Source organism: Leptosomus discolor, chromosome 4 (assembly GCF_034619465.1).
Source record: "Leptosomus discolor isolate bLepDis1 chromosome 4, bLepDis1.hap2, whole genome shotgun sequence".
In the NCBI taxonomy this organism is placed as follows: Eukaryota; Metazoa; Chordata; class Aves; order Leptosomiformes; family Leptosomidae; genus Leptosomus; species Leptosomus discolor.
Window position 1 is genome coordinate 47,883,499 of NC_141394.1, and position 18,153 is coordinate 47,901,651.

Genomic DNA, 18,153 nt, shown 5'->3' on the forward strand with positions numbered 1-18,153 from the left:
CTACTTCTGTTTCTTGTCTTAGTTGCTTTGTTTATGCTGTTTGTTGATTTATGTTTTTATGCTGGTGCAGTCAATTTTGGTACAAAACAGACAGGAGAAACATGACTACAGGTATGAGAAGCTTTTGTGGTATATTCAGGGGGTTAAGTTTTGCAAATTGGGTATGAACCATGCTATCTTTTCACTGAATTTCTGCTTGAACACAAGGTTTCTGAGCATTGGAGGCTTTGAGGAGCGGGCGCTTAGCAACCCTGCAGGAGTAAGAAGAGACCCTCGATCCTCCTGAGGCAGGAAGGGTAGCAGCGTATGTGCTGGGTATGGCACTGCTTCTACCCAAGCACTTTGCAAGTAGTAACACAGTGCTGGTGCTGCCAGTCGTATTACTGGCACCCTTTAGCCTGTGACTGAGTGTTCAACAGTGAGACCAGTAGAGGCTATTTGAGCTGAGAAGCATCAATGTGCTTTGCAGTGCTGCTCTTGATGTGGGTCTGCACATGGTCTAAGCCCTTGAAGCCATCAGCCCAAATGAGGAAATGTACTCCCCGTCTGAAGCACTTGAAACTCTTCACTCATCGTGCTGGAGAGCACTGGAGCAGTTCTGTATGGCAAAAAGTTAGTTCCTGAGCACCTGAAAACGGAGAAAGACGATGTTGAGGAAACCTATCCTTCCCAAATCAGCAAAAAGGTGTCTTTTCTCTTGACAACGGTTTGTGTCTTTTCCTCCTGAGGTATTGTACGGGCCTGTGAAGAACTTCCTTGCTCTTCATTTGGTCACAGGAGCCAGATGAGGGCAGGGAAATGACACCGTGGCTGCTCTGCCGCCAGGCAGTGCTCGCAGGCAGCCTCTGTGCGTATGTGGTTTTTTATATCGTTGTTTATTTTCCTGGCAGGAAGCTGTGCCTTGGGGCAGCTCCGCCTCCTGCTCCCGTGGCCCAGTCCCGGCGCACTCTGCTCGCTGCATCTCGGCAGAGCCGGGTGCAGGCAGAAGGGGTCAAGGCTCGGAGCAGGAGGCTGGGAGGTGGTGATGGAGGTCGTGCAGGGAGCCGCAGAGGGATGCCAGCTGCTGCACTTGGGGGCTGGGGTCATCGCTCTGTTGTTGACGTTTGTGGCCGTGTGCTCCCTGCCCTCCCTGATGGATTATTGGAGGCGATGGTGGGTGATGAAGCCCATCCCGGGTATCAGCCCCTGCTATCCTGTGCTGGGAAATGCTCCGCTCCTGGAGCGGGGGGGAGAAGGTAAGGGCAGCTCACGCTGTAGCCCAGCTGTGAGGTCCCTGCACTGCATGGGGCTTTGCTGGAGGAGCCAGCACTGGTGAGGTGCTTGGGTGGTTGAGGTGTGGCTGGCTGGGGGGGGGGGGGGGGTGTGTGTGTTGTAGGGTGTGCCGTCGCCTTTAGGTCTCTCTGGGGCTGTGGGCAACCTGCAGAGGGGAACTGTGTGAGGAGAAGTGAGCAGTGGAGGGGAAAGGAGGGGATCTGTGTAAATGTGGGGTTATTGTCAGTCAAAGATTATCTGCAGGTTCAATGTGACAGTAGCTTCCAGATACTGAGGCTGGACTCAGACCCATTTCCAGTTGTTGGTTAGGTGGAACATGAATGCTGTGGAATGCGATTTTGTGACAGAGGCACACTGGGTGCTCTCTCAGGAAGTGCTATTTCACAACGCAGAGCACTGTGGTCCCATGGCTGTTAGCTGCAATCTAAACAAAGCTTTTAGCTTGTGAAGGAAAAATACTTCTTTAAACAATTCTCTTCCTCCAAGTGAGTAAATGCAAGGGACTTCAGTTGCTGGGTCATTTTCAGAATTAGCTGTGCTTTAGGTATACGTGTTAGATGCAAAAGAACTTGCTGAGTGTTTGATGTACATCCCTCAAAACCAAACCTTTCTGTTTTTACACTGATCAACGGTACCTTCTTTTTGCCAGGTGCTTGAGAGAGCACTAACGTGCTACACATTGCCTTTCAGTTTGGTACTCAGTTTTGCACAGGAGCATATTTCTAGAGGAGTCTGTGGTGTGAAAGCAGCTCTGGCTGTGCTGTCAGTGGACCAGCAGACTCTTCGGGGTGTGTTTGTGGTGTCTGTAGATGCCAGTCTGTTCTGCGCACATTTGTTCCTGGCTGTGCTACCATGTATGCTGCCAGAAGGGAGAGAAAATGCAACTGGCTCGTGGGAGCATGGTGAAGCCAAGGATGAGTACAGCATGGGCACAAGCACTGCCCATGCTGAGACATAGTCCCTCTGTTCATGAGACTACATGCTCGCATCTTTCTTCTGAATCCAACCCCATATCTAAATACAGATATGAGAGATCTTTCTTTGGTGGAAGCCAGGGCAAGCAGCTTTCCCTGAAGTTGACTTTGGGGAAGCAGTAGCAGGATCATAGTCAGGATGTGTGTATGAGCCTGACTGAGACACAGGCCTTCTTTTCGTCTTGTTTTTTTCTTCTTCTTTTTAAATCTTATTTAAAAAACCAAAGCAAAATTAAAAAGAACATTGCTTCTCTCTTCAGAAAGCAATTTGATGCAGACTCTTATGTTCTATGGAGTCTCTAGTCTCCTTTGTTAGCAGGAGTCATTTGCCCTCTATGCTTTAGTTAAGTCCATGACCATCCATCTTTGTTCCTGTTTCTTTATGTAAAAATGAATGAAGTTTGTGGTTCACAATCTTTTTCATTAAAAATGTGACAATTAAAAAAAAATGGTAGTTGTTAGAAAAAAGTGTAAGGCCTCATAGCAGACTTTTCATCTGCTGGTGATTTTATTTATTGATTTTAGTAGTCAGACAAATGCTGGAAAATTGTGATATTTTAATCATGGTGATGTTAGGAAAAAGATTTTTAAAATAGCAAAATAATCTGACACTTAAGCCTTTTGGATGAGGTGTCACTAGAACTTTGTCTAAGCCTAAGGAATGCTGTATTTGGGTATCTATTAGGAAACTAGGATTTCTTCCTTTTTTTGCCTTTGACTTGGGGACCTTTGAATTTTCAACTCTGCTGAGGACTTGGAGGGAGTAATTTATTGTTTAATCTGGTTTCTGAAAAGGCAAAGGCATGTTTAATTCTTGAACATCCTGATAGCAGCCACCTCCTCTAGAATTGCAGAATGAACCTGATTGCTATCTATGATGAGAGAGCTGGATCTGTGAGCAAGGGAAGAGCGGTAGATGGTGTACCATCTCCCATGTCTTCTGTATAGCTAAACTGGCAAGATGTGAACTGGATAGGTGGATAATTATGTGGGTGGAGAATTGGCTGGATTGCTAGCTCAGTGGTATGAAGTCCAACTGGCAGCTGGATGATAGTGGTATCTCGCAGGTGGTCCATGGGATAAATGATCCGATGAGTCTTTGTGCCTTTAGTGATGGGGACATCTGAATTGCCAAATCTACGGTGGCCCTGTAAGCGGTCACTTACCCTTCAGTAAGGTTTCTAAAAGGACAAGAGTGGAGTTTAATCCTGTAGCAGCCAGCTGTCAAAAGCCCCTGCTAGAATCGCAAACTGTCACTAATGGTTAGGGCTGTGAGAGAGTGAGAGGATTTAAGCATGTTGGAGTAAGAATTGATTTGTTTGCAGATAAACAATAACAGTGTAAGGGCTCCAAAGATTTTCTTCATTAGTCCAGTTAACAGAAACTAGACATTTCAAATGATACTGGTTCCTGTGCAGTGCTTTGCCGTTACTGTGCATGGCATCACTTGTGTGTGCACCACAAATGTAGTACCTGTCAATGACGTCTCAGATGGGAAGAGGCTTGATGCTGCACTTGGAAAGTAAAAGAAGCATCTTGATACAGCATTTTGGCTAGTTTCAGGTAAGCCAAAATGTAAGCATAGCCTTGATAAAGTTTTGGTTTGGCTCTAATTATTACAGAGAGCATTGCAATACAGAAGGCCCATGCTGCAATGCTTTGAGACTGCTTAAATCAAGCTGTCTTATCTACAGCTAGGAGGGGTGTCTGTAGAGTAGGGTGCCTTCAAGAGTGCAGCCATAAAGAAATGCTTCTGCAGGGCAGCTGATAGCTAGGTGCAAAATATGCTGCTTGCTCGTAGTAACAAGATAAAACTACACAAAAACATAATTACAGGGCATATGGTGAAGAGTTCATTACGGGAGTCTTGCTTATTCAGCAAAATTCACTTTCTTAAAATTTCTAATGTGCTGTTTTCATTCCAGGTTTTTTTAAACAACTACAGTTTTATGTTGAAGAGTTCAGGAGTTGGCCATTGTTCAAACTTTGGATAGGACCATTACCTGTCATGATTTTGTATCACCCTGACAGTGTGGAGGTGAGTGTGCTTGTCTCCTGTCTGTTCTACTGTCATGCAAAGCAGCGTCCAACCTGTTAGTTTCTATTCTCTCAATGTATTTTTTGCAAAAAGGGCTTGGCCTGATTTTACTTGAGTTTGTCCTCTGATCCAGTGCTAAAGGAAGGCTGAAAGCTGAAGAATATAAACCCCCTAGTTTTGGAAAAAAAAATACTGAAGATGGCCAGCAAATGAAAGCTCTGGTCCAGTGTGTTTTATACAAAGAAGCATCTCCTTTAGCTTTGTTTTACATGGGTGAAAACTTATGCTTCTGAAATCAGAACGGACAAACAGATAGCAGGGAAGATGGGACCACTGAAATAGGGATAGGACATTACGTTATGTAGTTTGCAATGCTTGTGTCTGTTTGGCTGACTTCTGCATTAAAACTTAGTGGGTCTGTCTTGATGCCATGAAGTGTAGTCATTAGTTTTGCTACTGGCAATGACTGTCCTTGCACTGGGAAGATAGAGTTGTTTCTTTATTGGAGTGTTTATTGAAGATATGGTGGTACTTGTGAGTTTGATTGAGGGTGGAAACCGTTGGGTTTTCTCTGAGCTCTGTCTGTGACTTTGTAACACAGATTTTTCTTTTTCAGGAAGACAAGGGGAGCGGGAATGGTAGTTCTTGAGTATTTCATTGTTTCTCAGCATTGGGATATTTACTGAAAGACTTGAGGGTGTGAACTCAACGTTCCTGCTGTGTACCATCTTGTACTGAAATATTGTGCTTTTTACGAAGGCTCGAGGCATTTTTGTGGAGGAAGTGAGATTTTGTGAAGTAATCTCAGCTGAATAAATCTCCCTCCATCTAACAAGTGATGTTTTTTCCTCTCCTTTCATTTTTCTAACAGGTTATTCTGAGCAGTTCGAAACATATAGAGAAATCATACCTGTACAAATTCCTGCAGCCGTGGCTGGGCACTGGACTTCTGACAAGGTATAGTGAAATGCAGGTGAATTGCTGTCTCTTTGAAACTCACAGGGTATATGATATGAAGAGGGCTTGGTGGCAGGAATGCTGTATGTATTTTTGGACAGAGATGTAGATGGTAGCTGTAGAAGTCTTACTCCTTATGATGGTTTTGGTTGCTCTTTAGAAGCTAATGTTCAATTAAACATCTTTTGGCATTATCTATTTCTTGGCAAATTGGGCCATTGTTACTTTTTTTGTCCAGAGGCTTGAACTGAATGTGAGTTTTGGGAAGTTTTATCCTATGGCAAGTGGTATCATTTAGTCTGCAGTGCTACACACTGGATATTTTGAATGTTGTGTGTCAAGTGGTTGGACTGTGACAGAACTGCGACCATGTGCATTGCTTATCTCAGCTGGTGACTGCAAACCAGTAGGATGGGCCTGAGGTTGGTGATGCTTTGGGGTAGGATGGGAGGGTATCTGCACTCTGTCCTCCATTTCCCTCATGAAGTGGAGGCTTATAAGAGGTGAGCCTGGGTAAGAGTGCGAGTCAGGTGTGGAGAGAGGAGGGAGCAGTGATGTAAGGGTTTGGTGTCCTCTGGTCTTGGGACAGTCAGGGAAGGTTTGGTCTGGGTGATGCAGATATTCAAGAGTCAGGGCAAGGTGAATGTAGAGTAGCTCTGGTGCCTTTATGCTTCTGTGTTTTTGTGAGAAGGTCAAGGCCCCCTTTTAGCAGTGGAGCTTTGTTGCCTGTTTGGAGCCCTCAGAGGTGAACTCCTAGTGCTTTGTGGTGAGACCATGGTGTCGTAAAAGCCAGGTGTGATCAGGTGATGTGGGAGGCACAGATTTGTGTGAAAGTATGAGGAATGCCTTTTGTCCTGAGTTTCATTCATGGCCCTTAAGAAGGCAGTGATCAGTAGCAAAGTGCAGAGGGTTGAGGTCCATGGACATCGGGCATGGTATATCCTTAATGTTAGTCTTCTTCCTTACTGGTTGTTTTGTCTCCAGTAGACTTTTAGAGGTGTTTTGGCTTTCTTGTGCTTACAAAAACATAATGGAGGAGAATGATCCAGTCTCTGCTGATTAAGGACAGTAGTGGTAGACAGCAAGCAGATAAACTGGCCTGAGGAGTGCCTCAATAGCAGGTTAACAGGGTAAGTGGTGTGGTGGTTTACCCTGTAAGCAGAGCCACCAGTTGTGTGCCTGTGGGACATGTAATTCAGAAAAATCGAACATGAACCTGCCCGGAAGCTGATGTTGCCCACAGTGGCTCCATTCTCTTTCACTGAGGTGTTGGAGGTGGTTGTCTGTCTGCAAGGAAGTGCTTTGTAGCCAGAACTTGAGGCAGTCACTTTCGTAAGTAATCTCTGTGGAACCTAGGTCTCTGCAATCCTTTTCCTTGTCAGCGGATGAAGGCAAGCACAGGTGGTGATTCACAGAGACAATGTGGTTGAGGCTTTGATGCTGAATAGCTGGTTTGTCCTATAGATGCCTTCTGCTCCATCCCTCTGAGCCTGTGCACTGAGCAACCACAGGGCTGTGTTGCCTGAAGGCTTGTTGGCATCTCCTTTTGTTGAGGGCAGCTATAGAAGTGGTGGGTTGTGCTTTGGAGAGAGCTGGAGCAAGAAATATTTCCATTTTGCTCCTTCTGGGGAGTGCTGTGGACAGCCTGAAGAGTAATCTACAATGTGTCCATCTGTGAAAGTGTTCCAGGCTGCAGTTTTTACTGTGTACTTCCTGTGATGGTAAGGGTTTTATTTTTGACTTGGAGTTCTTAACCCTTCCTTCTCCTTGCTAATTTTGCAGCACTGGAGACAAGTGGCGGTCACGGAGGAAGATGATAACTCCTACATTCCACTTTGCAATCTTAACTGGCTTTCTGGAGGTTATGAATGAACAAGGAGGTATTTTGTTGGAGAAACTTGAGAAGCATATTGACAAGGAACCATTTGATGTCTTTCTAGACATCACTCTGTGTGCCCTTGATATCATCTGTGGTAAGTCCTCTTTAGTTATTGTGGTGGGACTGTGAATGATGCAGAGGCTCATGAGTACAGCTATGCTGTGTTGTGTAAGGAGACAGTGGAAGAGGAATGTCCCTGCATACTATGCGAATGCATTTCAATTCTCACAAGGCCATCCTTTCTTCTAGGGTGTCTTGTGTGCATCTGAACAGCTGAAGTTGTGGTACAGGCAGGGCAGAAGTAGCAGTCAGAAGCGAGGTTGTGTTGAGGAGCAGGGTTCCTGGGCATGAAAATGTAAAGCGAGCTCATCACCTGGAAAGGGATCTGTGTATTTACCTGTTGAAGGGACAGTGTAGTGACAGTCAGAGGCCGGGAGCAGTCGTAACCTATTGTGTACAGGGACTCTGCATTTTACTTTGCACTCGTGAACCATTGATGATTTTCTCCTAGAAACAGCAATGGGCAAGAATGTGGGTGCTCAGGAGAATAAGGATTCTGAGTACGTTCGTGCTGTCTGCAGGTAAATGGACATTTTCCTTGGCTGCTTTGTGTTGGACTGGAGTTGCTGCTGCTGGTGTCAGGAGTTCATCTACTGTAAGGGCCAGGGGCGTCACAGGTGGAGATAGAAAGCCAAGAAGGCAGGAAAAACTCCTGCACATTTTGATGCATTTTTTGGTATGATATGTGCAGTGGGAGGCTGAGGCTTTGAAGAGGTGTCAGCTGCTATTCAGTTAATGCATTGGTACAGGAGGTTAAAAAAAATGGACCTGCAACATTTCATATCAGTATGACTGGCAGAATTGGGAGGGTGCTGTTTTAGGCAGCTGAGACACTGCTGCTCTGGAGGTCATGGCAGTATTTACACCATTCAGATTATGTATAACTGTTCGGTGGCTTAGGAAAAGCACGGTCTATATTCCTACCACACTGGTGTGTCAACCTGGATGAGAAGTAGCCTCTTGTGGCATCTCACCCCTAGCCTTTGATGGGGCTTATTGAGACAGGTGTGTTATAAAAAAAAGGGTGGAATTAGAGAGTTTGATTGTCATCGGTTCCTTTGCCTTTCCCAAATGGTGCCACAAGTGGGCTGGCCTGCAGTTGGTCTAAATGTAATAATTACTCCTTAAAGTTCTTTCTGCAGTGAAAAGCATGTGCAAGAGATGAATGGCAATGACAATCAGCCCTTCCAGGTGTACTCTAGTTGTGTTTGAGCATACTTGAGGTCTCACATAGTCTTTATTTCAAATGCTTTTCATGTGCTGTCTGGCATATATGGTATCTGGGCAGTCAAGTGGGAATGTAATGCCTTTAGATGGCTGGCTGAGTCATGGAGCAGATATTTTCGAGCCCTGACACGAGTAGCGTTTGTAGGTTGTACATATCTTCTCAGCATGGTCAGTGCTTTATTGATGTGGAGTGGGACTGGACTGGATGACTTAATATGTCTGTTTCAGGAGGATTCCCACTAAATGAGAGTAGGCTCTCCTTCTCAGAGATCAGTGCTTAAAGATACAAATCATGATGATGCTGGGATGCTGGTACAGGCTGCAGAAATTTTGAGAAGGTTTAAAATCAGGAAACAAATATGAACAGCGTTCCTTTTAGATGAATGGGTTTAAGCTCACACAATATGTTAAGTTCCGTGTCATTGGGGGAGGTAGAACTTTTTTTTTGATTCTTGAAATTGTGCTGTAAGTTGTTGTTTTGTTTTTTTTTTAATCAACAAGTGTTACATGATGTAATTGTTGTGCTCCTAGGATGAGTGATCTAATCCACGAGCGACAGAAGAGCCCTTGGCTTTGGCCTGATCTTGTATATATGCTGGTCAAGCAAGGAAGAGATCATGAGAGGAACCTCAAGATCCTTCACAATTTTACAGATACAGTATAGATTCTTTTTTTTAGTTTTTTTTTTGTTAATGACTGTTGGAGCGAAGTGTCACACTCAGTAGAGAGCTTCCAAACAGGGGTAAGGTTCAGCCCGCTTGATATGCACCTATTAAGAGGAGAACTGTCTCATTGTTGGGATGCTGAGGAATTCCCTGAAGAGAAGACAACAGCTGACTTCTCAGTCAGGACCTTTGTCGTATGTAAGCAAAGGTGTATACTACTCCAAGGGGGCAACATATACTACTCCAAGGGAACAACATGTACTGCTCCAGGGGAGCGACAGGACTTACAGGTCCTTGACAACCGAAACAAACACCAGGAGTTCAGTGAACTCTTGTTCTGCCCCAGATGCTCCACATCTGAATTACCTGCGATAGCTCACTGCCAAGTTTGTAGCAGTAAGCATAGGGTGCTCTGCTTGGTAATGTCACTTGGTCCAGGCCTCAGAAATGGAAGCCTGTATTATTTTTCCCCTATTTGGAGCAGAACTGCTGATATGAGTGAAGACATGCATGTCCCAACATCAGCAGTAAGACACTTTGACACAGAAAGCCTTAAGCATATGTCACTGACTTGGCATAAAACGCAGTGTTCTCTCACCGTGTTAGACTGTGCAGATAACACCCGTTTCTTTTACCAAATAGCCTCTGTGCTGTTCTTGCCAATGATTGCCCTCCCAAATCTACTGTTAGGATGTTACCAGGGAGTCTGCTTTTCCTGAAGTAGGTGTGTGTACCCCACAATGTCATTGTATCAGTGCCCACAACAAAGGAAAATAATCTCTGAACTTTCACTACATATAATGAGCCACTTAAACTCTGTGTTGTTTTTAAGTAGTTCATGTTTTGCTTCCTTTTATTGGGAATTGCAGCAGTGAGGCATGAGAGAGGATCTTAAAGGGATCTAAGGTAGCACTTGCTGTCTTCACATGCTGGGTTGGTGCACTGGATATAAAAAGCCAAGTCTTAGAATATAACAAAGGAACAGTAAATGATAATGTCACCTGGTGTGGGTGCTGACAGAATGCACTGAGACAAAAAGTGGTTCAGTACGGGTTTTTTATGTGTATGTTCAGTGAGGGAAACAATGTGTGTGTAAAACTTTTTTTTTTTTCCCTATTCAGTGCTTCCTCTGAACAGAATTACTCTGCAGCCTTTATTTTTAATTATTTTGTTGTTCAGAGCAATACCAGTTTATTGAAGGGTTCTGTTTTGCCATTATGACAACAGTGGTGACAGCAGGAAGCCTCTGTCTGTTGCTGGGGCTGTGCCTTGACCTAAAAAAGGGAAGTTCAACCATTGTTCTCTTACTGAGGAAGATTTGGGAAGCTTTAGTGTAGTGGTTCCAGCCATGCTATGTGTAGTCCTGATGCAGGGTTGTGGGGTGCCCTGGCTTCTTTTCAATCTGCTGGGTTCCCCAGACATAGGAGATGTGATCCTTTCCTTAGTTATTGGATAGGGTAGAGAATATCTTCTTGGTGATCAGTCTGTTCAAGTCGTGGTGATGTTTTTTGATTTGCTGTCACTATTGTTGGCATTCACGATTGGCTTGTTCCAGATATTCTGGATGTGTTTACAGTTCTTGATGCTCAAGAAGTTGTTTCCATAGTTTGGCTATCTATTTTCGTGATCACACAAAGGCTATTCGAGGTTTATTCTATTGCATGCAACAAGAGGGGCTGGTCAAATTTCACCTGCAAACACAAAAAGGCAGTTAAAGTTCATGAGCTAATCCTGAGAGCTATGCTAACTAGGTCATGTAGACTGCTACAGATGGATATTGTTGTTTTAATAAGTTGGGACAAACCTGTGTGATGTAGACTGTACGCATGTGCTGTGTGCATCATATCTAATATAATGGTTCTAATCTCAGGTCATTGCAGAAAAAGCTGCAGAACTTGAAAACACCAAGCAAACAAAGTGTAATACTGATGGCAACTGTGAAGAAAGTGGCTCCAAAAAGAGAAAGGCCTTCCTAGACATGCTGCTGAGTGCAACAGATGATGAAGGAAACAAATTGAGCTACAGGGACATTCGTGAGGAAGTGGATACTTTCATGTTTGAGGTACCCAAGGAATCCATTGGTTGTTGGTTGGGTGGGTTTTTTGTTTGCTTTGGTTTTGTTTGGGTTTGTTTTTGTTTTGTTTTCCCTAGAACCTAGGATTCACCTTTTGTAGGTAGTCACTCTTCCTTTTCTTAGTTCAGGAGGTTGCTTCTAGTATGAAGGTATTTTAGCATTGGAAGCCTAAGAGGAAACCTCTGTAGGACAGAAAGTACTGAAGGATAGAAACATTTGATCTGCAATTGTGTGCCCTGGCAAAATGTTGGGCAATACACATATGGTAGGCCTTGCCTATGTGAGCAGGCTCTGCTCACGAAAGCAGGTGAGTAATAAGAGCTTAAATGGCTGACATGGGCTCTCAGCTCCTGTTGCAAACCTCATTTATACTAAAGAGAGCTCTAAATGGTTTCAGTGTTTTGCATTGCATTTTGTCACCTTCCCTCACATTTTGTCCCTTGCCTCGTTGGCTGTAACACCCTGGTTCTGTCAACAACTTTGCATTAGTACTGTCTTCTCATGTCTGGTTCCCTGTCCAATGAAGGATCTAAACAAGACTTTCACAAGTTTTCCACACACCTCCATTAGGTGAACCTGAATTCTATGTCAGAAGAGTTTAATTCAGAGTCATATTACTTCTGTTGTATCCTAGAGAAAATCTCTTCCCATCTTACTGTTCCTGTACTACTCCATAGCTGGATTTTGAAGAGGTACAGGATCCTGAACTTCACAACAAGGGCATGTTTTTTAGTACCAAAATCCCAAATCCTTTGTTGGTCAACTTCCCCCTTCCCTTGTTTTTATGTGGTGCTGAGAACTGTAGTAGCTGATCCACTTCTCATAGCAAACCAAGAAGTATTCCCTCCTATGGCCACTGTACTGTGTCTCATTAGAACGTTCTTTGGATAGTTTTGTAAAGGTTACAGATTGTGTCCATTGTTGTGGTTGTTGTCCCTCCAGATGTTACGTTGCTGACTGGACAGTAACCAAAAAGGTGAATACACACTGTTTTATTGTGTAGATACTGGTAGTTCGTGCAGCTTCTGGGAGGCAGAGGGCTGTTTGCTTGGGTTCTTTCAACACTTTTCCCTTTTGGTCAGTTTTCAGGCACCTGACAGAATCATGGGTCATCTTATATCCTGATAATCAGCATGTTGGGTAGAGTTCTTCGCTCTTGATTTTTGTTTTTCTTGTGGTGTCACAGTTTGAGGCTGGACCAGCCACTAACAAATGACAGACGCTCTCTTTTAACCCCTCTCCCCTCCCAAAAGGGAAAGGGAAAGATAAAAAGGGAGAGAGACTTTACGGTTTGGAAAAGAAAACTAAAACAGCTTTAATGAAACAATAACAATAAAAGAAAAGATAAGAATAAGGGAATAATGAAATATATACAATATGTACAAATATATACCCAACCAATACCAAACCCAACTCCCCCCACCCTAATGATGATACATCACTGCCACGCTGTAGGGCTGGCACTGGGGCAGTCCCAGGCTGGACTCGGCAGCAGGCAGGGACAGGACGCAGGAGCTGGACTCAGACACTGGATTCAGGGATGCATGGATTGGGATGGACGACAGAAGAACAGACAGAGTCCTCCTCAGATGTCAGCCATTGAAGAAGAGAGAGAGAGACCCTTCTGATCTCTCAGCTTTATACTGAATATGACATCTATGGGATGGAATACTCTGTTGGTCAGGTTTGGGTCACCTGTCTGGTTCGCTTCTCCCTGCAGGTGAGACCTTTTACGTGCTTGTGACTCTTTTCACTTCTGGCACCCCAACATGAAGTACAAGATTTAGCAATGACCTTCGTCGCTGTAAGAACAAGTATAAGCAAGGGCCTCTCTGCATCCCATTCCTTGGTATGAGCTATAAACATCAGGCCTTGTCACTGCTGGAAGCAGTCACTGTCTGGAAAAACATGCTGCTGTTTCAGAAAGTGCTGTTAGTTAGAGGAGACTTAACTGAAAAGTTAAAGCACTAAAACAGAATTAGTTCTGATTTAACCCAAACCAGGACATGTGGTCATGGAAGTATAAGTCTCACACTTAAATATTTACAAAGCCTACTTGTGCACAGGGATGGCATTGAAGAGAATGTCTTTTTAAATCTGGACCTCTAGGGCCATGATACCACAGCAGCTGCTATGAACTGGACCCTGTACTTACTTGGACATAATCCTGAAGCCCAGAAGAAGGTTCACAGAGAACTGGATGAGGTGTTTGGTATGTTTCCATTCCCCCTTCATTGAGATTGTGGTGACGGTTGCATTTATGAGTGGGGATGTGGTGCATCAGAAGCCTAGATGTAGAAGGGGAGGTAGGAACATGCCTTGAGGTCCTTCTGGAGCTTTCAGTAGCTCAAGGTGATTGGGATGGGTACTAGAAGGACTGTAGGAGAGCACAGCCAACCTTATGTCTTTGGGGCAAGACGTGCTTGTTCAAAGTATGTGTAGCGCCTTCTCCTATGTGATCTTGGTGCATGATGAGGATTCTTGGTGGGAGCTGGGATGAGTTTGTTTAACCAAAAAGGAAGAGTTTTGGTCTTGCACATCCCTCTATTTGTTTTTGGACAGGCAACACTGAGCGTCCTGTTACAATGGATGATTTGAAGAAGCTTCGATACCTTGAGTGTGTTGTGAAAGAAGCCCTTCGGCTCTTCCCTTCAGTTCCGCTGTTTGCCCGTGTCTTGAGAGAGGATTGCTATATTAGTAAGCAGTGTCCTGTGTTTGCCGCTTCCTATCCTGCTAGCATCTCCTCAGTGGAGGTGTTTCCCAAGTAAAGGGCAGCTGTTGTGTATAGGAAGTCACTTATTTGCTGTTGTTTTGACCCCTGTTCTACCTTTCCCTCTTCTCTTTAGGAGGATATCAGGTACCAAAAGGCACAAATGTTCTTGTCGTAACTTATGCCCTGCATAGAGACCCTGAGTTCTTCCCTGACCCGGAGGAGTTCAGGCCTGAGCGATTCTTCCCTGAAAATTGTAAGGGAAGGCACCCCTATGCTTATGTGCCCTTCTCAGCTGGTCCCAGGAACTGCATTGGTAGGTAGCTGAAGAGGAAGCCCTTGTAATGTGAAAATGCTGCTTTTGATGTGGTAACTGTGGCAGCACTAAGTGTGTAAGAAACTTAAGTCTTGATGTGCCTGCTGGTTGTGTTCCCCACCCTGCCCCCCGCCCCCTAATTATGGGTGCTGGCACCCCTGCAACCCTGGTGCTTGAGCTGGCACATTTTGTTTCTTCCCAAGGGTTTCCTTTCTTCCCAAGGGCCAGTATCATGCTAGTGTTTCTTCATCACTGCCTGTGTAGCCTGGCAGCATGGGCTTCTGTTTTAGCAGTTAATGGGCTTCTGTTTTAGGACAGGATTGCTTCCAAATTTCTGATCCTCTGTCAGCAAGACAGAGTGAGAGAAGGCAAATGTCTTGCACTTGTTTTGCTCTGGAAGCATCTCATCTGTCTGTCTCGTGATCTCAGCTGGGTATCCCAAACATGCAGTGTGCAACTGATGCATTCTTTCACTCTTTCTGACACTGTTGTTCTCTGGTGTTTTCACTGTCATCCCAGAACTTGTTAGCTCTTCAGGTGCCACTGAGACACTTGGCATTTATCTGTGCTCAAAGCAGAGGCATTGTTTGTATTGTAGAACACATGAAAAGACTTTCCTCCCCTGATCTTCAGTGCAGGTAGGGAACATTCAGCAATTGTCATGGTTTACAAGAACAGGAAATACAGCTTCTTCTGGGGTTTTGGTTTTGTTTGTTTCCTTTTTTGGGGGCTGAGGTTGGTTTTTGGTTTGTTTTTTTTTTGGTATTGTTTTTAATTTTTCTCATTGGGAATAGGTGCTCTTCCCATAAGTACAGCAGACTAGGTCTTCCTGTGTTCCAGAGAGGAATCTAATTTAATATTACATATCTGGCTAGTTCTTGAGTGTACAGGAACATGTGCAGGAGAGGTGATTCATTAATATCGTTGCAGAAATAAATCACTGTGTACATGTGTTGTGGTTTAACTCCAGCCAGCAACTAAGCAGCACACAGCTGCTTACTCACTCCTCCACTCTCCCTGTGGGACTGGGAGGAGAATTGAAAAAAAGAAGTAAAACTCGTGGGTTGAGATAAGAATGGTTTAATAACTAAACTAAACTAATAACAATAATAATAAAGAATAATAATAAAGTATAATAATAACAGTAGTAGTAATGAAAAGGAATATAACCAGAGAGAGAAAGAGAGGGAGAAATAAAACCGAAGAAAGGGAAAAGCGATGCACAATTCAATTGCTTACGACTTGCTGACTGATGCCTGAGCAGCGATCCACCCCTCCCAGCCAACTGCCCCCTGTTTATATGCTGAACATGATGTTCTATGGTATGGAATATCCCTTTGGCTAATTCGGGTCAGCTGTCCTGGCCATGCTCCCTCCCAGCTTCTTACATACCTGCTTGTTGTCAGAGCACGGGAGACTGGAAAATCTTTCACTTGGATAAGCACTACTTAGCAACAACTAAAACATCAGTGTGTTATCAACATTATTCTCACGCTACATTGGAAACACAACAGTGTACGAGCTACTAGGAAGAAAATTATCCCAGCCAAAACCGGGACAATGTGTGCAGACATCCATCTGTGCGTATTATACAGAGGGAAGCACAGGAAAAGTTTTGAGCACTGGGTTTTGTGTCCTGTTCTCATTTTCAGTTTACTTTGAATGAACTGCCTAGATTGTGACACTTGGTTTGGTTTCCCTCATATTCCTCGATTCTCCACTTTCCTCCTCCACCTTCCTCTGAAATGCAAATTGAACTTTGCTTTCTGTGCTAGCAAATCATCAGTGTGTGTGATCGTTAGTGTTCTTTGAAGGAAGGTCCATCTATCATTCTGTTGCAGTTGTATCTCCTTTACTCCTCCCTGCATATATGGAACAGTGGGATTTGTCTCTCCTTGCAGTTCCTGTGCTGCATCTTCTCCTGCTGTGATTTGTCATCCATTCCTTTGTGCCTAGTTCACCCAAGAGACATGACAAGGCTGTGTTTTGTATTAGTTCCACATAAAGTGTTGACTGTTTTCTCTTTGCTGTTTGAGTTCTGTGTACTGTGGGAAGGAGGATGTGCTGTGGGTTGTCCCAGGAAGGCCAGAATTATCACGCAGAGAAGAGTGCTAGTTTCAGTAGTATCCGTGTGACCTTGATTTTGGCCTAAAGCCAGTTCTATTCTCAAGGCAGCTGCACAGTCCTTGCTGTCCTGTGTTCCTAGGGGTATTGCTGTAAGCATGCAAATGCAGCAACTATTGATGCTATCTGACAATAACATTTATTTTTTTTTGCTGCTCTGTAATTCGTAGGTCAGCGCTTTGCACAAATGGAGGAGAAAGCTCTTCTAGCCCTCATCCTGAGGCGCTTTTGGGTGGGCTCATGTCAAAAGCCAGAGGAGCTTGGTCTAAGTGGAGAGCTGATTCTTCGTCCAAATAATGGCATCTGGATTAAGCTGAAGAGAAGGCCAAACGCTGGATCAGAATGAAAGGAAATTCAGGATTTTATTTTTCCAAAAACTTCCAAGCTATTTAGGCTGAGAGGTGTTTTCAGATCAGATATTTTGATGGTAGTCCAGCAATTTGTTGAAACTAAAGTTGTTACTGTTTGCCTCGTTAAAGGAGATGCTGTAATAGCCCTAAATTGCTCTACTCTTCTAGTACATGTGAACTTCATCTTTGAAGTGCAAGTCTTTAAACATCGAATCTTAGTGCTTTTTCTACTCAGATGAAACTATTCTATTGCAACAGTGCCAAAAAACTTAAGTTATGGTAGTAACAACACTACTGCCTGTGATGGAGTGATCTGGTTATATTCCATAGCATTTGCGAGGTAACTGATAGTCTCGAATCTTTGTACAGTTTTCAGGTTCTGAGAGGTACAAGTGATCAATTCTTGGCACAGCTTTTTTTTTTTCTGTTTTGGTGAGGACTGCGTTTATGAAGACAAAGTAAAAATCTCTGATAATTTCACTCCTCCTTTGTAAGCATTTACAGTAGTTCCTAAGTATTGAGTGCTCAGCAAAGTGTACTATAAGCATTAATCTGTATAATCATGCCATGAACTAGATAGTGTGCAAATTACACACTGGATTTTATGATGGAAACACTATTACTACAAATTTTGAGAATAAACTTCTGTGCCTCAATATGGAATGAAAATGTCTCTGTAAAAATTACATGCCTGGGTGCAGGTAAATTACTGATGGATAATTATTTCTTATCATCGGTTCCTATGGGGTGATCAGTTGACTAGATTTTTAATGTGTTAGTCAAAGCTGAAACAATGAGCCAGTCTGCTCTTGCCTCCTAGGGTCCTGAAGGCAACACAGAGATGTCTTGCTAACTGATATTTAAAACTGATTACAGTGATGGAATGAAGCATCTGTGAAAATTTCCTACTGTTTGTACTTTCAGGACAGGTCAAAATTTGCAACAAGCCACACAGGTGGAGAACAGCCTCTCCATGACTTTTGTAAGCACTGAAGAAAAAGCTGGTGCTAGACCAAGCTGGTCTTCCCTTTACTTCCGAGCTGTGCTTTGGGACTTCTTTTGTGCTGCTGTGTGTTAGCCCAGCATGACCCCTGGCACTATACAAAGAAGGGTGCACACCAATAACCACACCTCTGTCTTCATCTCTGCTCTTGCCACTGCAGCTGGTGGGGGGGGGTTTAGGTGTTCTATGGCATTTAGGTTGTTCTGGGGCTGTGATTGGCCTGCAGATGGAAACTGCATGAGAAGCTGGAGGTCAGAGCTGATAGGGCTAATATAGACTTGTCCACCTCTAGTGATTAATGTGTTGCAGAATAAGAAAGGAGTAATCTGTCCTTATGGTTTTGTTGACGTTTACAGATTCTTTTTGTTTGTCTGTTTACTTGTGCCCTTTTAACAACATTTAGTGGTATAATACTTGGGATACTGCTGTGCTTTGTAGAGTATCAGACTAGAGAGAAAATAATTCCTATGTTTTCCAAGTAAATTAGAGGTTTCCTTGAACGTG

At 43.9% G+C, this 18,153-nt stretch overlaps 1 protein-coding gene across 1 annotated transcript; it reads left to right on the forward strand.

Annotated features, from left to right (window-relative positions):
- The first annotated feature begins 1,024 nt into the window (after window positions 1–1,024).
- CYP4V2 (cytochrome P450 family 4 subfamily V member 2) lies at window positions 1,025–16,695 on the forward strand. Its single transcript, XM_009961877.2, has 11 exons — window positions 1,025–1,235; window positions 4,172–4,284; window positions 5,156–5,241; window positions 7,024–7,214; window positions 7,632–7,701; window positions 8,939–9,065; window positions 10,943–11,134; window positions 13,256–13,358; window positions 13,709–13,843; window positions 13,993–14,172; window positions 16,467–16,695. Exons 1-11 carry the CDS (start codon window positions 1,025–1,027, stop codon window positions 16,640–16,642), a joined length of 1,584 nt encoding a protein of 527 aa, XP_009960179.2. The 3' UTR covers window positions 16,643–16,695.
- The last annotated feature ends 1,458 nt before the right edge of the window (window positions 16,696–18,153 follow it).